Source organism: Paralichthys olivaceus, chromosome 9 (assembly GCF_024713975.1).
Source record: "Paralichthys olivaceus isolate ysfri-2021 chromosome 9, ASM2471397v2, whole genome shotgun sequence".
NCBI lineage: Eukaryota > Metazoa > Chordata > Actinopteri > Pleuronectiformes > Paralichthyidae > Paralichthys > Paralichthys olivaceus.
The window spans coordinates 20,730,831-20,755,716 of record NC_091101.1 but is presented as its reverse complement, the minus strand read 5'-3'; the positions used below and the strand labels follow the sequence as shown (position 1 = coordinate 20,755,716).

Here is a 24,886-nt window from a genome sequence, read left to right as displayed (position 1 = left end):
TGGCCGGCTGAGGTTAAGTGTGCTTGTTAAGAACCAGTGTGTCGGACTCCCATGCCCTCTGCATGCTGCCCAGAGCCTCCTGTAAAACAATGGCATCACTTGTAATAACAATAATAACAATTCAGAGAGGAAGCCAATGAAACTTTTTATTGAGGGAACACATATGTGCACACAATTATTTATGCAATGACACACAGTTGCAGCTGTGCACAGAAACATGCACTCCTGTAAAGTGACACACTTGTGGAGTTTCTGGGAACACATGGTTAATGGAAGAATGCTAAGCTCTTGTTCTGTTTATACATACTATTACTGTTTATTATAGAGCAGCCCAGCGCAACACCATATGGTACACAGGAATCTCTCAAGAGATGTGTGAGCTTTTTGCAAAGTCATCTTCTGCACCACTCAACTGTTTAATTTTTAGTAAAGTCTAAAAGTCTAAAAAGTATTGTGTTCTTTGAAAGACACCCAAGTAGAGTGCAATACCCTTAACTTTTTTTCATAGATATAAGCTCCCTAAATTTACCTTCCTTTAATAGTTCCCTGTGAAATGTGTGTTTAAATCCTGGTGTCACAAAATGCATATTAACACACATTTTTGATGGGTTCTCTCTTGGCCCATGTCGTATTCTTCCATTAAGTTTTATGGAAATCTGGTCACTAGTTTTTTGTGTAATCCTGCTAACAAACAAATAACCACCCAACAAACTAACTGAGGCATAAACACAACCTCCTCAGAAGTAACTGTAAACAGTCCTAATCCACATTTTGAATCTTTTCCTGCACCATGACATACACACATTATCACTGTATGGGATCATCACTAATTCAGAATGACTTGCGTTGCTGTTTGAAATGAGGGCACATATTTCTTCGTAGACATTAAGCCTGTGTCGTTTATCAAACCAATTTGTTTTTATTAAGTGGGGATCGCAGGACCCCTGCTCGCTTCCCATTTCTAGCGCTCTCTCCCTCAGGAACTCCAGAGCATCCATCATAGGCTTGTACAGCCCTTATTTGGGTGACTTAAATGGGTTCAGTTCTCTTAACCCCTCCTCATCACTCATGGCTTCTTACTCAGAGGTTCGAGCACCGTTCACTGCCGATCCACTCAGGCCTGCCATGGGAAACGTTTCTTGCAGCAGAGAGATAAGGTCCCCGCATCAAGACAATTTGTAGTTTGTCTTACCTGCCTTTCTCTTCTGGCTCTGTTTCTTTCTCCCCCTATCTCGCACAATCTCTCAAAAATACTTGCACATTCATTTTCACCCCTGTGCAAACACTTACCATTTCAATCACACTCTCAGACCTACTCTTAACTCTTATCTCTCACATGTGTCGACTAACACTTTGGCTGTAGATGCCTTTACTTACAGTAATGTCTTTTCATTGGCTCCTTGTCCCTGTTGTGTCAAACAACATGCATGTGTTTGCTTTCTGCATGCTACAGCAGATCTCGCCGCATACCGTTACCAGTCGCACTTCTCTCTCTGCAGTTTTCCATCCATCCATGAGAAAGCCAAAGCGAAACATGGATCTCCCCTAACTCTTGATTCTCCTGAAGCATGTCCTTACCACCAACATTGTTGGTCTTGAGTTGTTTGCCCTCTTGGCAAGGCCTCAGGTGGAGTTGAGCCCCCCCCTGCCCTCCCCAGCTCTGTCACCCCCATCACCTCCTTGCCCCAGTAAAGCTGCCACAGTTCCTGTCTGTTCAGTGTTGGCCTGCACATTTCTTAATAGAGAGATGCTCAGAAGTCCAGGAGCGCAGAGGCGCTCAATGTGCTTCTGTTTTTGGTTTAGCTCAAAAATGTTTTTCCTGGCTCAACCCACTCCTACTTAGGTCCTCTTACAACAAACTAAAAGGTCCTAATTGCCCCCAAGGGAAAGGTTTAGCCACAATAGACATGTGGTGGGACAAAAGCCCAGTACTCTTATCCCAGCACCCACACCCCTCCCCAGATAGAAGAGATGAACACGTCAGCAGTGTCTGTGTTGCACTGTGGGTAGTGTGACCACAGGTCCGACACTGTAAAACCTTATATATACAGTATATAGACCTAGTAAGGCATGGTGTATGGTTGGGTAAAGATGTGGAATGTTTACAGTTTACAGCAAATGCAGTGTTTCCTGTTTCTCTTCACATTTTATTTAAGGTAAAGGGTCAGCCGAGACGTGTGTATCAAATTGTCTCAGTAACCGCACTGACTGTAGCCTGCTGTCTTTCTGTGAGTCTGGAAAAGATGGGAAATAAAGATTCAGGTTACACCAAGAAAACAGAGGGATGACTGAAGAATTACAGCTGTATTTCACTGAGGCTGATAAGTCAGTGTAAAGTCACAGCTGCAGGAGCTGATACATGTGTCCGGCAGTGATTAAGAAATGCTTTAGGGGTTAATTAAAGCCTACATGCTGTAGGTATCAGATCGGTGGTGTTTCCCCCGCAGAGCAATCCAATGGAGTTCCAATCTGGTATTTAAATAAATGAATACAATGCTGAGATTTAATTGTAGCAACTGCTTGACCTGGCTCTGGTCCCCGCACTCATCTCTCTTGACTCTCATGCCTGTCGAAGCCTGGAAAGTCCTAATTCATATTAGTCATCCATAAAGCAAATATTGTTGCACATGCAGTAGATGATCAGTCTTCGAATACCTTCTTGTGTGGTATGTCATGGGCCATTTGAGCTGCACAGCACAGCTTAGCCACCTGACCTGAAGGCAGCCTGGAACCCTCATCACGCTCAGGCTGTACTTTATTTCTTTGCTGCTCCACAACATTGATATGGAGGAATTCCTGGAAGGGGCCTTGCTGACACAGGGTTGGGTAAATAACCGATTGATCTTGATCCACAGGATCCACATATATTATTAATGTATGCGGAATATCAACACAACTTTCACTTCTGTTGTTGTTGTTGCTAAATCTAGTTTTTGTGGTGTTAATTATTATATCTCTTTCTTTGCATCCTGCTTCTATTTCAGGTTTTATCTTGGTTGATGTTTGCTCAGGCAGTCATGAGCAGAAAGCTCTTTCCACGTTAGAGTTCACAGCTCTGGCTGCTGTTGAATATTTAAGGCCAGTTCGATGCATCATTGCTCATAGGAAGACTTAATAATTATAAGTAGACTTATAGTGATGCGACGCATACAATTATGAAGGCTCCCCTGTGCTCTGTATAATTATTATAGCTCATAGTTATGCTGCCGGCTCACAGAGGCATGTATACTGCTCGCCCATAAAAGTCCACTTAGTTTAACAGCGACAGGAGAGCTTGGAGGACATGGCCAGTGAAAGCCCGGGCAGCGTCTTGTGCGGTCGGCTCAGAACTGGGTCTTTTGTTCACTTTTCATGAGTCCTGGGAGCCCGTTAACCTAGCCTGCGAGGCCCTCGGCCCCATGTTTTACTGACGCAGTGACAGCCCTGCACTCCAGCTCTCTCTGCCTGCAGAGCTGCTACGGACACTGTGTCTTTTAAATTCCCTGACCGAGGAGGAAGACCACATTGTTTTACTAGCCACTGTGGAGTATCTGATTATGTTTTAAAGTGTGAATGCCTGTGTGCCTATTTGCACAAGTGTGTGTTTCTGCACATCGTTTCAAGAAGGACGATCGAATGACAAGATGAGCTGTGATCAATGAACTGTCGACAGAACACTTCTGACCTAGTGGAAAGCGAGTCCCCTGATGGTCCCAGCCTGTTTTAGGCCACCGGGGCAGGGGCTCCGCAGCACAAAGAGCGCTCTGTCTCTGTCAGGATTCCCCTGAGGACTCCTGCACGGGCCCTGCTCACCTCGACAACACCCGGCTAGTAACAGCACTTCATCTGTCTGTACTCACTCAGAAAAGTCACGATAATATTATTAGCTTAGCTTCAAAATGTAATATCCTGATTATTATTTCTAATTATTCCAGCACACGTTGTACAATGTCCAGAGGCAGTAATAGCAGTATACAATTGCGACAGATTGCTGCAATATTGTAAAACTACACTGATGCTGGAATTATGATCTGTTGAAGCCAAAGGTAATATTAAAATAATTTGAGATTTCATGTTTTTTCCATTAAATGTAGATGTTCCAGTCTTCAGAGAATTAAAGTTGCCTACTGTAAACAATAACCACACTGTTCAGGTCTAATGAAATGTGCAAGAGCACCGTTTGACTTCTGAGTGACTGCATACCAAACAAAACGTTTTCTGTGCAATTCTGTATGATACTAAACTCCTGGAAAAAAAAAAGAAATGAAACTGGTTGGTAGCCAGTGTTATTGTATGCCTTTTTCATTCTGTGGTCCATATTTGAATGCAGGTACAGACGTCTCACGTCCTTCATATTTCAAAACCCTCAGTGTTTATGAGCTCTCTCCAAGTCATGTAGAGCAGGAGGACTCGGTCATTTAAATGCTTCACATAAATTCCACCAGTCATTTGTTTTATTAGCCACTTGTGCTGTGAAAGTTAAATGAAAGTCTAATTCAATCAGATATCACACTGAATGATTCACTATGCTTTTTTGACCTTTTAAAGGGGACCTCTTATCCTTTTCCTTTTTTTCTGTCAATACAGTGGGGTCTAAGAGTCTGAGCCTTCATTCCCATCAAGTTTAATATAATATTTAATAAAGTATAATATACTGTTGCAATGTTGGATGTCCATATTAAAAGTTTCAAAAAATGGACTAAAAATACATATAATAGTAAATGTGATACAAAAGCAGAGGCCTCAGACTAGTCTCAGCTTGTCTTCATACTTGTACTTCATACAAATAACTGTTGGTACAGGTTTTCTATACACATGTCACACACTTCACAGGTGATGGGTGTAATATTTACCAAACAGAGGCATCCTGTTTTCTTTGCTGCTGTGGTTGTGTGTGTTGTCCACTGTCATATTCCAGATCCTCCATGTTAGTGGATGGGACATGCATCAAACAAAAGAGTTAAAGTACATGTTAAATAAATGTTTCTCAACGAGGATTTCTGTCAGGTTGTTCTTATGACACTGATGTTTGTCCATGGGCTAATATTTCCAGTAAGTTTGGTTTTAATTAGTTGTTTGATGCTGTACAAATGGGTTTCCACATAATGATCACTCGTTTACAGACTATGCCAAGTGCAAGAAGGCAGAATCCGTATTCAAGTTATTTAGCTATATCTTCGTAAAATGTGTTGAGGTGGAGTGTGTATATCCAGTCTATGCTTTAATAGCCATTATCTGCTTCCATCTTCATAATTCTTTTCTTGGGTCGCAGGACAAAACATTTTGCATCGTGTGAGTCTGTTTTTTTTTTTTGAGCACTATACCTTTGTGGTTCTCATCTATAGACTCTCTCAGTACTTTTCAACATGATTCTTGTGTAGGTGGTGAAAGAGGTTAGCGCTGTTTGAGACTGTTATAGGGACAAATATGTAGCATGAATAAGTAAAGCTTTCTGGTTCTTGTCAGACTTTTCATACCCAAACCACGTCCAAGAAGTAGTCTTATATACATTTTTGGCTTCAGAGCTGGTTTCTGTTTTTTAATGTTGAAGTGGAGACAGGGACAAAGCCTTGTTTAATGTAAGAGCTGCAGAATAGTTGTTGATGTTTTTCCAACTTCATGGTGCATATTGAACAATTTGCTACAGCAGTTGTAAGTCATTTAATGATGATAACTCATGATACAGTCTGAATTGGTTCATGGTCGTCATTGAGGGGAAGTTGAGGCAAACCCTCTTAACAGGGTCTTAAAGGCATAGTGTGAGGTAATGTTGGAAGTGATAGGTTCTCCCCTGGGGTTGATTAGGCTCAATCCTGTAACTTTCACTTAATGGGATATGACCCCTCAGAGCCCCAGGTCTCTGACAACACATACACACACGCACACACGCCCGATCATAACTACCACACACACACACACACACACACACACACACACACACACACACACACACACACACACATTCCTCTCGCAGCCCTCAAACTCCCCACTGCACCAACTGCTGTTTAGTTTAAAGCAAGGCTGTCGGCAATTAACTGTGTTATGTCAAGCTTATTCTCTGGCTGTTGCTAGCTGGATAAACTGTTCCAATTGGTCCCCAGCAGCCGACCTGGCAGAGCAGTAAGTAGGTGTCTCTGTTATCACAGCGTGGTTTTAAAAAGACCCCTGAAGACCACACTACAGCACGATTTTGGGGCTGTTGGCCAATATAGAGCAATATTAGCTTATTGTTGCTGAATTTGCTGAATGTGTTGGTGAAGTCTAAAGAAAAAACACATCCTTAAATTTGTCAACATACATTTTTTTCCAAAAGTGCATCGTGTGAACCACTGTAAGCAGACCAGAGCTAAAGATGACATCATTGAGAAATATCAAACAATTTACATCGTAAATTACGTCACTGTTGTTTTATGCGTCACTTTTGATAGAATGCAGCACCTATGGTGCCATATGGTTTCTTCTCTATGGCAACGGCAACCTAGGCTCATGGGTATTGTAGTATTTAGACCTGTTTGTGATGTCATAATGATGAACAAAACACAATTTCTCAGGATCAAAGGTTGAAATATTTTAAACTGTGGTCATAACATGTCCCGATGAGTTCTGTGTCTCTGTGTTAACATCAAGAATATGATTTAAAGAAAAAATTTCAGTGGGAATTCTGATTTCTGGAACTAGTGGCCCATTCCACTTCACAACTCTATAAAACAAGTAGATTATGGTGGTATGACTTATAGTCTAGCATGTGTTTCGTTTCCGTCCTCAAAGTCTGAGCCACCAATTTCTCTCAGGGACTGTTCAGAAACCTGGATCAGGTAACTATAGTCAGACTCACCAGAAGTAGACTCCTGGAAAAGCCTGCCATTGGCTGTTGAGCTGATGCAACATTCTCCTCACCTTTCGCTTCCAACCTTTACCGTTTTCAAAATCCTAGTCCTACAAGAAACAATTTCTTTCAAGCTTAAATAAAGATTTGGATAGTGCAGTCACACAGCCTGTTGTTTGTTGTGGTGTTGTCTTTACAAGGCAAACAGGAAACCAGGAATAAATATGGGGTATGTGCCACCAAGGTCCACAGCTGGAATAGAGCCATGGATGCAGTGCTATTGTGGCATGCACTGTAACCGTTTGGCCACCAGAGTGCTCTGGATTTGTCATTTTAACTACAGTGATCCCTCCCCATGTGCAATTACCCCCCCCCCCATCCCTGTCTTTGTGCCACCTGATTGTGACTTGTGAGCATTTTAACAGACACATCATACTCTCACAATCTCAATTAAAGTCACTTTTCCAATAGTGACAATGTTCATCATTTCCTTTTTACATATTTCATTTCTTTCATTCTTTGTCAGTTTTTGCATCTTCAGCTCAGTGGATTTTGGTTTAAAAGCTTGCATTAGGCAGATCAATCTAACCAAAGTCCAGCCCCCTTACTAATTTCAGGTCTTTTAGTGACATGAAAACCTCTCCAAGTCTGTTTGGTTTCAGGATAATCAGGTCTGCCAGAAAGAGGATTCTTTCCATAAAGGAACTCAGCTACCATCCCCACATAACTAGTGGAGTAGATCGTCCATATTTTCTTCTCATTTGATTGTGTTCCCACTTATGTAATAGGTCACCACAATAACAAAGTGTGGTTTGTTTTACGGTAAAAGCCTAATTCATCCACCAGATATTAATCTTTAACTGTTGTCTTACAATCCACTGCAGTGACAGGCAGACCTTTTAAATAAACACTGATGGTGACCAGAGCGAGGGAGAGCCATCGCTCCTGACAAGTGATGATCCTCTCCACTATCTCTATGTGCTCAGAGGACTAAACAGTTTATTTCGTGTTTGCAGTCACTTCCTAGGGGTTGTTAAGCTGATGTACAGTTTGACAGAAAGAGAGGGAAACCAGATCATCGGAGGAAGATTGTTTTGACCTGATAAGTAGAAATGGGTACATTAGGGAGAAAAATGGAGCATAACACAGAAACTGTGGGATTAGTCTTGTATTTGGTATACATAGACAGATGCCACATGATTTGTGAGAATGTGGGTGAATTTACAGTTTTACTTTGTAAATAAGGAGCTACTTGTTCATGAATCATGATTAGTAGAAAGAACATGTACAAAACTAGGGTGGCACTCAGTAGAAGGCACACCTCTTCAACAAATTGCACACAGTCACAAATATCAGTCCCCAAAACATGCCTGATTATTTTCAGTAAGTTCCATGAAATATTCTCTGAGAAGTCAATGAAAATGTTGAAAAACACCCACGCAATGTTTAAAAAAGGGATAAAACTATAAACATGTATAGTAGTCGCGTTTTCCATCAGTTTTGACAAAATACTGCCACCACAAGGTCAAGGTTTGTAGCTGTTTAGAAATTGTCAGTCAGGTTAAACCACATGGTCTTTCTCAGTGAAGTTTGCTGAGTTGTCACTAAGTTCTGCAGTAAGCCTGCAGCTGAGCTAACATTAACTATCATCTTCATTCTTGATGATTCTGATTCTTGTTTTCTCAAATAATTGACAAATTGAGGAGGACTGAGGAACTGAAGCAAGAAAATGTTTGGAATTTTTGTTTAAAACTACAACTCTGATTAATCAATAATGAAAATAGTTTCCAATTTAAGTCTCAGTAGACAAACTGATAAAAAATATTTAGGTATTTTAGCTCTGATTAGAATATATACGCTTTATAACATAGAGTTCTTGAACATAAAAGGTATATAAAGATAGAGAACATGATGGTTCCCCAAAGCGAAGCCAAAGCATCTCGATTGCCACCTGGTGGTGGGCTGCATTACTCCCAAAATATACATCAAATGTTTTCTGTCAGTTAGTTGTTATCACACTGGTGCTTGTATTTGTTATTTATTTTCTACATTTTGATATGATTTGTTATTTGACAGCTGTGACTGATTTGCCATTGGTCGAGTGCGTATATCGCAGGGACGTCAATACTTCTGCTCCATGTACTGAATGCTACTGCACAGACTCATGCAGTTGTATCTGGGATAATTCGGCTTCATTTCTTGGGAGATCATGAAGATGCGTCGTCCGTTTTTATTTACAGCCAGTGTCTTGAAAGATCGTGAGTTTTTCAGTTCCCTGCTCCCTGGTTCTAATTTTCTGCTCCACCTGATGCTCATCCTGTGCCCACAGACAGAACTTGGAGTAACGTGCCTACGTCATAGCTCCTGGGCCACTCTGTTAATGTTGGCTGATCTGACTGTGACACATGATTGATAACCTTTCCCAAGTGTGCAGGATCCAAAGGATTAGTTGAGTTTACTTCTAACAGCATGCTGGGTACCTCTGCTGTTAATGACTGGAATTAATAACCTGCTGACGCCTATGAGACAGCAGTGTTTATGCTCAGGCAGAGACATGACAGTCTGTCCTGGATATTGAGTAGTTGCAAAGTGTCAGCCCTTGCCCAGAAAGGTTTGTGTTTATATGTCACTTATGATGATGGTAATATTAGTTTTAGTCCAGTGCATTTTTTGTATGTATTTTTTTGTCTGTGGATTGGCCTTTAACATTTTTGGGTCATATGACTTACTGAGATATTAATAACAGTGGATTAGTGCAGTGTTTACATTTCTTCCTTGATATGCATCTTTCTTTTTCTTTGTCTGCTTCTGGCTTTATCCTCCACACACACACACACACACACACACGAGAAGGGCATGAGAACGGGGTAAATTTCTTGACAGCTTCAATGAAACCTCACACAAAGAGAAAAACTCGGGGGGGACGAGAGAAATGCAACACCGTACAGTAGCCTGTATGCACCAGATAGCGGGTGTGGCTGCCTTTCTGCACAAAGCCAGAAATAAAGAGTGAAGCTATTGCTTTCAGCAGCAAGACCCCCGGGTGACCTTCCCCATCGACCCCAGCGTGACCCCATAGTGAGGAAGGAGAGAAGCAAAGCACCTAGTATCAGTGCACAGGAGTCGAATGCACCGGGACGCGATCACAATAGCTAAAAAGGAAGGCGCTGTCATTGTGTGCTCTCAGTAAATCAGCGTGGAGGTGACAGACCCAGTTCTTGGGCCTGCGTACCTACCTTAAAGGCCGGCACACTCATAAGTCAAACTGTTTCTCCATCATACACTCTCACTGCGAGTGTAGCCTGAAGACTTTGGTCACCCACGTATTGTTTCTTAAGTATTTCTCTGCAGCTGGCTGGTTTGTCTGTTTCGGGTCAAACAGAGGTTCATGGCTTCAGGGTGCAACTGTACTAGTCTTACACGGAGGAATGTGTCATATCAAGCTTTCATACCAGCTAGGAAAGGAAGCTCCGGGCGACTGAATTGACCACTCTCAGTCTCAGACCCGTGAAATGACTACCTCCATAAATTAAAAGATACAAGAGAAAGTGGATTCTGCAGCTGAGTTTGAAAGCAACATTACAGTTGAATTACACTTTGTTTTCACATCTCTTCATGTGCACCATCCTCGTACACTAGGCAGACCCCCTCCCATCTTAACTCAAGTGTAAACAGTTATCTTTTCTGTTTATGTTCTGATATGTGACAGTTAACCCTGCGAGAGTGCTGTGTAACCAGTGCATAAATCTATCTATCTATCTCCTCTAGGTTTTCTCACATGTAACACTGTGTTTTGTCCACAGTCGACCTGGAGCACATGAGGACAGTGAAGGCTGACAAACACCAGCGCTTTTGCCAAGAGAATAGCCTCATCAGTCAGTTTGTATCAGCCAAAACGGGGGACTCGGTCAGTACCAGCTCAATCAATAAGACAATAAAAATGTGGAGTAGAATGAGATGATCATAATGCTTCATTTGTTTCTTGTTATCTCTTTCTCCAGGTATATCTTTGTTTCCAGAGGGTGGCTGCTGAGATTCTTGGTGTAAAGCTAAACAAAGCAGAAATAGAGCAGTCCCAGGTAAGACATACGCTGCTTTGATAAACACCGAACTCCAGATATTATCCTGAAATTATTTGTAGTGACTGTTAAAGTTTTGAAGTAAAATGTCCGAGGGAGCCCATGTGAGAATACAGCAGGACAATTTATCGAAAACGCATGGGAACGTTGATGTTTCTAACAATAGGCAGACGCAAAAAACACAAAGATGCCATACGAGCAGCTGAAACGCAAGAAAATATCAACTTAACATCGAGGGCTGTTGGTGCTAAGGGCATGTGCATGGGGTTTCAGTAGCTCAATTTAAATCACTGCCTCCTGCATGCTCGACACAGACGCCACCCCTCACCTGAACGCTCTGGAGATTTTTCTGTAGTGGTGAATGCCTCTGACAGACAATCTCCTGCGGCGTTGTTCATATGTGAAAGGCAAAGTCCGGACCCGTCATTTTCTGGAGTTCATGTCTGAAAACTGCGATAATGAGAAATCGATGTCCGTTAAACTTCTCTGGAATTTCTATGCAGCTCCCTCTTCAGCGACATTGAATCATTTATTTGCTCCTCACTAGGATTTTGCTCTGCTCTTATCCAGCCAGTGTGTTTGAATTTGTAACTGAATGTTAAGTGAGTGAAAGTATGTTTCTGGGTTCACCTCTCCTGGTATTAGAAGTCATGTTATGCCTGAACTTAAGGGAGGTCAGGGGGAGTGTGTTAGGTCAGTGGAGGTCACCACACACTGTAAAGGACCTTTTGTTGTCTAAACATGAGTTTGTTACGTCTGACTCCGGTGATGGTCTACGTGCCACGGATACTGCCCATCTGTAAATACGCCCACATTGACCACATTAACGCGTGAAGTCAGAGGTTAAAGGTAGGCAGTGGTAAAGGTGAGGAGGTTAGAAATGTCTGTCTGATTTATTTGGGTTATCTCCCACTGTTTCGGGCCAAAGCAGGGTCTCAGCTTGCCAGCCAGGCCGAGGTGCCCAGTGGTGGCAGCTGTAGAATTTACAAGGTCACCTCCCCCAGAAGCATTAATCCTGGGTCTGATATGACCAGTTGGAGCCACTCTGGCTGGGTAGTAGTTGATGAGCCTGGGGGCTACAGAGAGGTCAGGACCTCTGGAGAAGGGAGAGCATGGAGGGGAAGGACCGGCCAAATTCTCAAGCCCTTCTTCTCTCATCAACACTGCTGACGAACTATAAATGACCGTTGACTAATGGAGCTGTTTGTCTACTTTCCTCATCCTCTCCTCCCTTGATAGCTTGGTCAGAAAAGCAAAGTGCTTTAATCCAGGCTAATCAAGAAGGGTGAGTGGCTCGACACAAGGTTGTTCTTCTAGGAAAAAGAGACAGACTTGTTCATTGAAACACACAAACTTCACAGAGTTCTAGTCCATTTTTCTAAATTCTAAGTTATTACATTTTTTCAGTTTTGACCACATTCAAAACACACAACATGTTAAAAGAGAAAATATAATTTTGGATTTGCCCCCAGTCCAGATACGCACCAACTTTTTATGGGTTCTTCCCTCATCCTTCCACTGAGTGTTGTGGTAATCTGTCCAGCATCTAGTATTTGTGTAATCTAGCTCACAAACAAACCTTCAGACGAACAAGTGAAAATATAACATTGAAAAACACACTGCATAGGAATAATCATAATCTATCGCACATGAGAAGAAACGTCGTAGAGAACCTGAGGTTTCTTTGAGCACTTCACAGCTTTGGGTCTAGCTGTGGGGCCAGCGCAGCCTCATTATCAGTTGTCAGGTTTACAGAGCTGAACATGAGGGTCACAACCCCTGACAGTATTACCTCTGCCTGGCAGCCCGCTCCATCTTGCTCCTCTGTCTGTGAGATCAGATACAGAGGCCGCGGATCACTCACTGACTCCGACAACAGGCTTCGGCAGCTCGTTAATCAGGCAGCCAACCAGGACTTGGTATTCAGCCATGTGGCCGTTTCCCCTGTGGTTATTTAGCAAAGAGTCCAGCAGCCTGGTTCACCGTTAAAATCAAATTTACACAGATTTGAACTTGAATTCCCTCTAATCTCCAGTTTATATATTATATTATATTATATTATATTATATTATATTATATTATATTATATTACCATGACTGAGCAATGGTGAAGAAAAACACAGTATTCTTAAAAGCTCTTCTTTTACCTGTAGCTCTAGTTTGCATGAAGAGTTTCCTGAAAGTAAAAAAGAAGAAGTCTTTGGGCAGCTGGATGACTTTAATCTCCAGGAAGAACAAAGAACACTTGTGGGAGCTTTAGATTAATTTATTGATCTGAGTTTTATTCTTGCTTCAAATTATTTTATTCATTGTGTCTGCTTGTTGTCGGTTGATGCATGCTTCACCTTTACTCACATTTCATTCTCTCACCCTCTTTCTCTCACTCACCCTCTCCTCCTGATTGTCCTCACCCTGTCTGACACTGGTCTTCATTCCTCTCACCCTCATCCTTTTTTTTTTTATTTGTCTCCGCTGCTCTGATGTGTTGAACCTGCTCAGAGGATCGTGAAGGCTGAGCTGGTGGACTACCCTCAGGATGAAGGCCCCATTAGTCAAGAAAACAGCCAGAAGAGCAAAATATGTTCTGTTCAATAGCTGAAGTATGTCTCCACAGTTTGATATTATTCACAGATATATTTCACTCCCTCTGTCATATGTTAAACAGTAGCTTTGTAGTTACAGCAACTAGTGGAAGCAGTGGACGAATTAAAAGCCTTTAGATTAGAGCTCTAGAAAAAGTAGAGAACCCCGGCATCACATCTGTTGTGATAAAGAGTTATCCCAGAGTTTATAGAAACTGTCTTCTGAATCTAAGCTGTGTCTGTAGTTGAGCTGCTTGAGAAAATCCTTCATGATGGAAACAGATACGAGTTTGACCTCGATCTTCCTCCTGACGTGTTTGGGTCAGGAGTGCACAAATGTTTTCACCAGAGTCTTAAATCACCACTTGGAGTTTGACCCAGGATTGTTAAAGAATTCAGTGAAACATGTTTTATTGCCAAAATTTTAGATAAGAAGGTTGAAAAACTGCATCTCTATCAGATTTATCTGATATTTATCAGTGAAATACAAAGTTGTATAGCCAGGATAGAGTTGACAGTGTGATATGATCAAAATCTCACATCCTGATACAGATAATGATTCATGTTTAATTCAATCCTACTTTTCAGAGTCAAATCACAGCTGTAATCTTTAATCTTTACTTATTTTTGTCGCTTCTTCACTGTGGTTTAAAGTTAAGCTTCATTGCTTTCAGTACTTAGTTTTTTCAGTTTCCTTTAGTCATATCAGAGCTGTGCTCATGCAAACCTAACATTTCCTGCTGCTGCTGAAAAAGAGATGCTTTTATTGTGAAGTCCTGGTGCTGGTCTTCAGTGAACACTGGACTAATCCTCTGGATACAAAGACGTTCTGCACCAATCTCAGATTAGTTTTAAATACTTATAACTTATGAACAGTAACAGTCAGACAACAGAGGCGGAGTTCGTGTTTTTCACATCATCCAGGTAAACAGGCTTAGTGTCGCTAACCCTGTTACAGTTTTGACAGAACCAGACTAGCTCTATAAGATGATAGTAGATATTTTTCATTATTTACAGGATGTTTCCTCAGTCTCTCGAACTCTTCTGCGTCCGAAGTTACACAAACATCCTTTAAATGATGGAATTAAATCCTTGTGCATTTAACGCCGTTGTTCAAGTTCAGTTCTGTGTGTGTTTGCTTTTTTTTCAGCGTGTGGTGAAGGCAGACATTGTGAACTACAGTCAGGACACTGTGGCCAGGACAGTCAACCCCCCGCGCAGCTCCATGTGTGTGGTGCAGTGACACGACCCGCTCAACACACACACACACACACACACACACACACACACACACACACACACACACACACACTTAAATATCTAACATTCTTCAGTCAGTATTCCTTATTTCAGAACTTTTGGAGAGTGTGTTCTCTGTATTCCTGTGTGCCAGATGTGGGTGAGATGAAGAACAGGGCTTCGAGGCTTTGGCCTGTTGTGTGAATATTTAAAAAGGGAAAGGGACCAAATTTTTTTGTGTTTACACGCAGCTATTGTTTCATTTCTATGATTTTTTTATAAAGACTCTTTAAGTAATTACTTGATTTAAGTGTTAGTATGAAGCTGATTGGTAAAGAGAGGAAGACATCTATAATCATTCAGTCCAGTAGTCGACAATATTTTTATATATATATATACTCTACTGTTGCTACTAGGAGCATGTTTCAATGAGGAAATATATACAAGTAAAAGCTATAAAAATACTATCTGCACTTGTTTAATTTTTCTCTGTCCCTACGACTGCAAAGTGAAAGAATGGGACACAGACAGGAGGTGAAACCAAACGTTTCCTTAATGTCTGTGGTGCTCCTCAGGTGAACAGAGGCAGTCGTTCCAAAGCTGTAGTGGAATGAACAGAATCTCTCTTTAATTTGTCATTAGGAGCTTTGATGTGAACCGCAAACTTATTTTACAGAGAAATCTTTCAGTTTTACAACTTTAAATCAAAATTTACATTTGATATTAGATTCTTTCCCCTAAATCCTTTGTTTGCTTCAGTAGCCTGTCCTCTCTCTAGAAGTGGATGTTTTAGTATTTCACTGATAGAACAGTTCAGATGCTGTGTCTATGAAGTGGTGATGAACATAGATGGACATGGAACAGAAACTACCAGAGAATCAAGTTGAGCATGAGCTGAAGTTAAAAGTACTTTTCCTTAGGTCGTAGCCTACTCAACTGTCCGTTATAGAACAGAAGTTTGCATTAGTGAATGGCTATGAAACATATAATGTGAAACTGGATCTTCCCTTTGACCAGGTTTCATGAGCTTGTTTTACAGTTTGTGAATTGTAAGTTTTGATGTAGATGTTGTTTGTTAAACTTGTTTGTCAAACTATCGTCCACATGACGGCATGATGGGATTTAATGTGTCGACCAACTACAGATTCATCCGTCATATGAGCAAAATATGTTTGTACTGTAAAAAAAAGTCTGCTCTGTTTCAAAGATAAGAAATCATCACTACACATTTTATGAATCCTGATCATCTAAACAGAAAGTTTTCTTTTGAAATATAATGAATGTAAAGTTAGATGTTAAGTTGATGTTACACAGCAACACCGCTTTGTGTTTCTGAATAAAAATGCTACAAAACAAGTCATGATTTTTGCATCTGTGAAAACACTCTGAGTTTGTGATCAACAAACGGACTTAAAAAAAACCTGAAGTTTGTTAACTCTGAAAAGATGGTTTAACAATTCATTTAATAATACATGAATGTACAGTTCTGGCCCTTTGTATGCAGTAATATTATGTGTAAAATCATATCAGGAGATGTTTCACACTCTCATGTCTGCAGGACCTTTATAAATGAATCATGTTCTGTTCTTTAATCAAACGGCCCAGTGTCGGCTTTTCATTACATTAAAGGTCCAGTGTGTAAGATTTCGGTGAAAGGGATCTATTGGCAGAAATTTAATGTAAAATAATCCTTATGATGTTTTTACTAGTTTGTTTCATCTAAATTTTATGAATTGTAGTTTTCTTTACATATTTATATACTTTATATTTAACTACTTTACATTTACATCGAGGGGACCCTCTCTACGGAGGCCGCCATGTGTTTTACATTAGTCCAGACTGAACAAACTAAACATCTTCTGAGTTTTTATGACAACTGAAGCTACCAGAGGTTCTTTTTCATGTTTGGAAGGAGAGGGTGAGGTGAGGGGTGTCCAGCTGCAACATGCAACTTCAACACTAGATATCACAAAAGTCTACACACTGTACCTTTAAGTTAATTATTTATATCTGTAGGAGAATTGGTTTTCCATCAGACTGTCATACTTTGGTTGTTTTACCATGAAACATGTGTTAGAGCCGCAACATTTAGTCGACTGACAAAGAGTTTAGTATTTATTGTTTCTAGCTCCTCAACTATGAGGATTTGTTGCTTCATCGTAGATTTACAGTAAACAGCATCTTTTGAACTGTTGGTGAAGATAGTTAAATATTTCATGTGTGTGTCAAATTATATGTGGTTTTTAAAATTGTATTTGACGACCCCTGCAGATCTGCTGAATTAGCAAATGAATTGGAGCAGTGTGGTTCCACCAACATATGAGCTGGATGAATGTGCAGCTTCTCATTACTCAGCCTTTGTGAGCTTGTTGCCAGATTCAGTCGTTGGTGTCGGTGCCATTTTTCACTCTCATGACGATATAACATAAACCAACAGGAACAGGCCCCGGAGCTGCAGCAGGTGATGGGATCTGGACTGTAGCTGATGAAGGCTTCACAGATTAAGCATCCGTGTGTTGAAATTCAAGCATAAGACTGAAACTCGACCAGCCCACAGATCCCCCTCCTAAATCTCCAGTAGCTAATGAGCCACCTGGTCTTTGTTCAGTAAATCCTCACTGAAACAGCCCCTAAACCCACTCCGGACAGACGATACAAACGACTTTATTAATGGTTGTAAGCTGCATTAATTAATCACTTAAAGAGTCCAGTCTTTTGTTGCTGTCACACAAGCCAGAGAGCGTTCTGGTTTTGGAGTCAATGTCACTGAAACCGTCGGCGTATTCAGACGGATTAAGTGAATTCAAAACCACAGAGACATTAAAAAACAAAGACTATCTTTCCAGGAACATCTCACATTTTTATCTCCATTCAGAAGTTGAACGTCACCGCCCGTCTGTTGCAGTCCGCTACAGATCGACGCTGACAGTGAATGGCGAGTGAGGCGGCCCAGCTGGGGTCATTCCAGCACACGTGCATTGTTTCGCCTGAGTGGACGTCTTAGGGATCGTCTCTGCTGAATTTTTGTCAAGAGCTGTCACCGGCGCTGACAGGCGAGACTTGCCCTTGGCTCTGCTGCTGTTTAGACAGGTGTTTTTGCAAAGAAAACAACTCGCAGGCTGTTTCCAGCTCAGACGCACACAACAGAGAAAAAGAAAAGACGGAAGGAAAGAATATCTCGGCGTGGATGATGCCTGAGGAGGGTGAGGCTTTTGACAGATTAGTAAAAGTCAAGGGTGATTTGCATCAAAATGAGTTTGTCTACCTGCTTCTTTAGCAGCTGCGGTGAATCATCGCGTGTGTGTGTTGGTTCTGGTGTTTGCTCACTCTCCATTTGGGTACAAACACCAGCGGAGATGCAGAAGTAAGAAGACAAACTGTGCGATGTATTAGTTGATATTAAACCCCAGTGACACTTTACATTTGCTCAGTACTTTGTCGTCTCAGAATAAGTTTGGCTCCTTCAGAAACCAAAACACTGCTCTGCCCTGAATGTATTTACTTCAGCGGGCACAAGTTTTTTTGTATTTCTCTTTCCTCGTCTGTGTTTCTCGTTGCCCAAACTCTGCGATGACAGTCTCAAAAAACCACACATGACAAGCTGGTAAGAGGGCCATAGTTGTGGGCCGTGCTCTTTTTTTTTTGTGTGTGGGCAGAACGGAGCCAACACCCTCGTGATTACCCACTCACTCTCTTCCGTTTTCCACCTGAGCAGAGTGCCAGACCCACAGCGTTGAGGGAGCAGGCAGGACTGAGTCAACCCCTCTGATGAGCTCCAGTCCCCCCCCGGTCCCCACACTGGCTCCTATTCTCTGTTGGAGTGCACCAGGCAAGCCAGCAGCGAGAGGAGTGACAGGCAAAGCAAAACAGGGCCTGCGCTGGGCCAGAGCTGGCATCCAGTTATTCAGAGTCCCGAGGTGAGCCAGCGGCACTGAGTTCCCAGGGCACTTCAGACGTTTTCTCTCGTCTGTTGTCTGTGGGTGTCCCAAAGTGTGTGTGTGTGTGTGTGTGTGTGTGTGTGTGTGTGTGTGTGTGTGTGTTTGTAGATTGTGATCTGAGAACTCAGCGTGTCTCGTTTACAGGCTGCAGCTCGTGTAGACAGACAGGACCGTCCTGGAAGGTGCCGTGCGTCTGCTCAGGCTGAAAGGCACGTGATTTATTTTAGGGGCGAGGATGTGGGCATTCAGAGGGGTCATATTTTTAGTCTGCTGGTCTGGTTGAGAAGAGCTGCCAGTAAAAGCACGGATCTGAAAAAGAGGCACGGGGACAGAAAACCTAAAGTCTCTCTCTTTAGAGGCCATGGATGATTGCTATTTCCAGTGGGCTGTAATGAATAGCACTTCAAACTGAATGGCTCTTGTATCAGATTTTAGATGCAGCGGGGAAGGAGGGGGGGGCAGCGAGAGGAATAACAAAGCAGGAGCCTCAGTGTAAGAGATATTCTTTCATTGTAAAAACACTTCTGATGAGGCAATACCAAAAAAAATTGCCTATAGAGACAGATTCATTCTTGTTATCGCTTGTTAAAGGAACAGTTCAGTGAAAATCAGGTCGAGTGTTTTTGATGCTCATGATGCTGCTCTGGAAACGTGGTATCTTTCTGTCAGGACCTGGAGAAACTCTGGAACTTCTTTCCTGAGGAGATTACACTTGTTTTTAAATCAGTGCTTAAAACCTATATTTATAGGTAAGGCTTTAAATGTGTGTTTCTGTGACCTTTCCAGTTTCCTCTTGTTTTATTTTGTGTTGTTGTATTCCCATGTATTCTAACATTGTTCGGATAAATGCTGAAGAAAAAAAAACGTTTATTCTTCATTCTTACTGTAAAAAAGGAGGTAACAGAGGTTGTGTATTTAGAAACTATCGTCTTTTTATACAGGATTGAAACGTTGGCCTACCAGAATCAGAAATGCAACATGAAGTTCATCAACATCGGTTGACGGCTTTTCCCTTTTACACTGACGTTGATTCGTCTTCGAACAACAATGCTCCCTCCATTCTGTGTTCATGCCTTTTATACAGAACAGAGAGGAAGAATAAAGGCACAACATTTCTGTTTAAATGGGACAAATGATAAAATACTCGATTAAAGATGAGGCTATCGAGTATGTTGAGAGTATGTTTACAGGCTGTGCCAAATACCTCGAGGGGGGGGGGGGCAAAACTTCTCTGTTTGACACAATATACAAACACAAGCAGCTACAACAACTTCTCCTTAATGAAAGAGACTCATAATCAATAAAAGAAAGAAGTAAACAGTACAACTCGAAACTAGAAAGACAGTTAATGAGGCTTAAACCTCTTAAAATGTGTCCCCATCTTACTGAAGCACTGCGGCACCAGCAGACTCTACATGTGTGCACATTATGATAAAGGTCAGAGGTCGTCTCTCTCCTGAGGAGCAGGTGATGAATGAAGTTGGCCTTGAAAGAGATGAGAACTGAGAACTCCTCTGACTCGCAGGCCTGTAGATCATGTGTTTGATAAAGGATCTGCTCCGTCAGAAGGAAACACGATGATATCATCGTGTAAAAATGACAGCAAAGACGCAACACCTGAGCTCGTACCTTTTCTCCCGAGCCTGAATCCAGCCTGTGCCTCAACAAAGACCCGGTGACTGGGTGGGACCAAAGTTGGGTTTCACCACTTTACTGCATCTGTTGGAAGATAAATATACATGAAGGAGTTAATACTCACAGTGACAATATCAGGACGGAGGCAGATTACAAGGTCATTACTCAACTCGCTTTGTGAATCCTCACACATTGTTCCCCAAAATACTTTTGGTGCAAAACCTGATATGAGAGCCATTGAGTTTTTTAAGTGCTATTCATTACAGCCCACTGAAAAGCATTTATCCACAGATGACACTTTGAGGCTTTTCAAAAGACTACTTAAGAGACGCTGCAGCGCTTTGAGATGCTGAGAAGTGTGAATGTCGATGGAGACGTTCCACTGTGGGGTTTCTTTTTTTTTTTTTTTTTTGAGGTGGGGAAAGTTTGGCTCTGGAAATTAAGTGAGTGCCTCTGTGGTGAAAAAACAGTCATAGCCAAACTGAATTGCGCGTTATTGCTAATTACAGAGGGCACATCCTTTCTGGATTTGTGGAAATATGATAATTCCATGTTGATCCGTACCTCAAATTATGTCCCATTTAACGTGCGACAGAGTGGAACTTGACTGGAAAATTCATTCGGTGTGGAGCCTTGAAAATGAGCCTCTTGTTCAGGCCTCAGTGGGGAAACAATGGTGTGTGAAGATGACATGTTGCACAGCACCGGTCCACGTTTATTCACGTCCGTGACTGACTGCTTCAGGTGTTCGTTTCTCCACAGGGACGATCAGTCAAACGGAGAAAATCTGTTGACGTGTGCTGAAAATGTGACGTCTGTCTATTCTGTCTCTTTGGGAAGAACAAAAGCTTCAGGAAGACAAATCTTTCCACCAGGCGTCTGTGGAAAGAAAAAACGATGTGCTCGTATCATCAGTGAACCTCCTCAATGTCAACTCTTCAGGAATCAAGAAAAACGTTTCTTCTTTAACGATGGCAGCGCATTTCTCATGTTCTCCGAAGGGAATTAAGAGAGTTTCAATATCCTCGTCCCAAAGAGGAAAAATAAATAGAACGCTACATTTATCTGAAGTGAACATGAAAATCACCAAAAGCTGAAGGTGATGAGTTTTGCACAATATTTGATAAATGGAGAAAATATTTTTAGAATTTTTAAAAAGCTCCCGTGGGAAGGTTTTTTCCAGAAGGTTATTTTTTAATACCAAGGTCTGAGTTAAAGATATTTCTGTCCTCTGAGTTGGTCACTGTGTCTTATCAGTTCATCTTCAACTCTCGGCCATGACTTGGCCGGGAAACGCGGCAGCCTCGCACTGGACACCGACCAACCACAGCTTGCAGATTTCCACAGGTTACTTGACGTGCTCTATCCAGGGAATCGACTTCACTGTGCCACAGCACCAAGTGCGTGTGTGTGTGTGTGTTTGTTTGTGTGTGTATGTCCGTGTGTATTCACAGCTTTATGAAATAAAGAGCTTGAAAAACTTGAAATATTTATCAAAACTTGAAGGTGGGACCAAGATTTTTCCTTCCAGATACAAGACAAGAGAAGATAAGAATTAAAGTATAATGTGAGATATAGAAATAGAATAGAACAGAAAGAATATATAAAACACAAAAAGAATATAAAAGACCAAAAATAAAACATTATTCATGTTTTTCATTTGACTGTGTTTGTGTGTTGTGTGCTCACACTAGAGGATTTTTAACTCTTGACGGATTTTAAAACACTGGAGACCACAGACATAATTTAATCCATTTTTAAAATTATAATCATCAGAACGCACACACTCTACCATTTGGCCAGAACGGAAGACCACAACAATTTCAGAGTGGTGAACGCAGAGACTTGAGAGCTCACAGAAACTCACGTGGTCAAACGTGACTTCAGAAGAAAAACAAACACGGAGGAGTTTTGCTGCAAAAAACAAAAAAGACAAAAAAAAAAAAGAGGAATGACATCATGGTTGAGAAGGCAGAGTAAACTTTTGCAATGCAAGCTGGAGGTGAGTTAGAGATGTTGATTTTAGTCGCAGCTTTACAAATACGAGATCAGGGAGGCTCCATCACCAAGTGGATTTTGTAAACCCCCCACACTTGAGGACCATTTTGGCAGATAACCGGTGCCGACTGGCTCCCCCCCGAGAAAAGGAGAAATAAAAAAAGTGTTCTGCAGTCATGCATTGTGTTTGAATCGTATAGTTTATTGAAGCCTGTTGAGGAAAAATAAAACATCCGTTGATACCTCAGTGAATTGAACGAGAGCTGCGTTGTTTCACGTAGAGCGACTGTCAGTCCGGACTGAGTCTCGTGTCTTGCTGAAGGGCACCTCAGCAGGGTGGATTTTAGCTGTCAGGGGGAATTGAACACAGGCTCTGTGGCTGAAGCACCGTGACACCACTCACAACACCACCCTGCTGGGCCGGCCAACAACAATATAAAGTCAAATGTGGGACTGGCACGACACAGAGCAGCACCTAAAATGTTTAAATCGAGGAATTTTTTTTTTTTAATGTTTGAAAGAAATGTCATGCGACAGTGTGTGGGTCATTTCTTGGTGGTAGCAGACAATGTTCTCTCCCTGGATTTGCCAGAAACAAAAATTGTTCGCTGGAAAAAGTAGCAGCCTCATGTTGAGAAGCACGAGAGCGTTGATATAATGCGAGGTGACGTTAGAATTCCTTTCTCTGTCCAACACAATGTGGGCAGTGTGGAAAACCTGGACGGTGTGATTTTCTTCAGAGAATCCATCACAGCGTCAGAAACCCTGCAGCTCTCACTTATAGCACACAGCACGCTTAATCCAAACCAGCCTGTTCTGAGGGCTCCGAGGTCATCAGTCAAGAAGGAGAAACTATCGATGGAAACAAAGGTTCAACATACAAACATGCAGGATGTGGAGGTTCTGCACAGGCTGCGTTCTGAACAAGGCAGACTTGTTCACGTGTGATTTAAGGGCTGCTTTTGTCATGACTTACGCCAAAGAGGGGCTCATGCTTTTATTGGCTGTTTAGTCTATTTCCATTTCTTGACCCGAAATGAAAGTTGACTAAAAGTTAATAAGTCTTTAATGTTTTCTTATGTTGAAAATGGCCTCCGGACAGAGTGGAGCCTGTGATTTACGGACGTCAGCCGCCTGAGCTGCACATCAATGACATTTTTTCTTCTGTCCCGTCGTTTAACATATGAAATCATTTGCAAGTAGCCGCTAATTCACAGTGATCCGTCAAAGCGTTTTAATCGGGACACGGGCTCATTACAGACTGTGGTGACATTGCGTGTGTGCGAGTTATGGCCGGTCGCCATCATTTGGAAAGAGAAGTGCCGCAGAGAAAAGTGTCACAATAGAAGAGAGGGAGCCGTGAGGGTCGGGTTCCCGTGTGCAGGCTGTTGTGTGAAGTGTCTCGTGATTGCCAGGCTGCTCCGAGGACGCTGCCGGACAGGGAGGTGAGAGGCGGGTTAATTACTATACTGAGAGGGAAGGGTGAGATGCTTTACACGGCCCTTTGTGGCCTGCGGGCTTGGGTTTCCAGCAGAGAGGTTTAGGTGCTGGTGAAGATGGCAGAGATGCTGCACAGGGCAAAGTCCATCTTTAGTCGCCACATCGATCACCGATGACAGGAGCTGCGAGTCGCGTGTGAAAAACATCGGTCTCAGTCACACCGTTACTACATGCATGTGCAAGTAGTGACCATGATACTGCACAGTATGTTTTAAATATGTTTTTTTACTTTCAGAAGCTGCTTTAATAATTCAATCAATCAAATGGTATTTGTATAATCCATATTCACAAATCACAGTTTGTCTGATAGGACTTAACAAGGTGTGACATCCTCAACGAGCCTCAACACGAGTGAGGAAAAACTAAAAAAACCTATTAACAGAGGACAAAACATAGAAACCTCAGACTTTGAGCAATTGAAGGAAAAGTTTATGGATGGATGTTATGTTTTTTTTCTGTTGTTCTTTAGTTTAGAGTAGATAATGAGTGCATTTTAATATTTTTTTGGGTGAACTATCCCTTTAACATTCATCGTGTCCCTCGTAGAAACATTAATGATTCAAGAGTTGAACGACTGTGTCGCTTTCATCTTAGCTCGTCAGCGTTTTGTCTCTCAGGTGGTAGAAGGTTGTCGCCCTCACAGCAGTCAGTCGGCATCTGTTTGAATCTCTACAGAGACAAGACGGGTGCTGAGAGAAAACAGTGTCAAGATCCACACCAGAATTCAACGGATGCTTTCCTGACCTGAACCACGTGTCCACAGAGTTTCACAGTAGTTTTTTGTGTCATGCAGCCAACAGACAAACAACTGAGGGTAAAACCTGAGATGTTCACATGGTCTGAGTTACTGTTGTTTCTTTCAAATGTGTATGTTGATCTGAACTTTTCATTCCACTTTTCACTTCACTCCCTCGGGTGCAAACACCAAACTCAAACATCATTAATACAACCCATCGGCTTCTTAAATCCCTTCATTATTCTTTCAGTGGACGACCAAACGGAGGAAACACTTGATTTAAAGTCTCAGAAAGCAGCTCCTGTCTCTCAGCAGGTAAATTTACAAAAGTACAAATGCTGATATTTACATTATTTCTGTTCCATTTAAGGTCT

The 24,886-nt window shown here is 41.9% G+C and overlaps 1 protein-coding gene and 1 long non-coding RNA gene across 4 annotated transcripts in view; one reads left to right on the top strand and one right to left on the bottom strand.

Annotated features, from left to right (window-relative positions):
* rab28 (RAB28, member RAS oncogene family) overlaps window positions 1-16,061 on the top strand; it is a 28,461-nt gene extending 12,400 nt beyond the window's left edge. The window contains exons 5-8 of one of the 2 annotated variants that reach the window (XM_069531707.1): window positions 10,609-10,712; window positions 10,807-10,884; window positions 13,384-13,484; window positions 14,617-16,061. In XM_069531707.1, coding sequence (XP_069387808.1) covers window positions 10,609-10,712; window positions 10,807-10,884; window positions 13,384-13,479 — 278 coding nt within the window. In that variant the 3' untranslated portion in view covers window positions 13,480-13,484; window positions 14,617-16,061. The remainder of the gene's footprint in view (window positions 1-10,608; window positions 10,713-10,806; window positions 10,885-13,383; window positions 13,485-14,616) is intronic. The other variant, XM_069531708.1, reaches the window with a different exon arrangement.
* LOC138411420 (uncharacterized) overlaps window positions 133-24,886 on the bottom strand; it is a 138,463-nt gene continuing 113,709 nt past the window's right edge. The window contains exons 3-6 of one of the 2 annotated variants that reach the window (XR_011244052.1): window positions 20,273-20,362; window positions 19,604-19,716; window positions 4,833-4,900; window positions 133-2,234 (exon numbers count right to left, since the gene is read on the bottom strand). This is a non-coding gene — a long non-coding RNA (uncharacterized lncRNA). The remainder of the gene's footprint in view (window positions 2,235-4,832; window positions 4,901-19,603; window positions 19,717-20,272; window positions 20,363-24,886) is intronic. The other variant, XR_011244053.1, reaches the window with a different exon arrangement.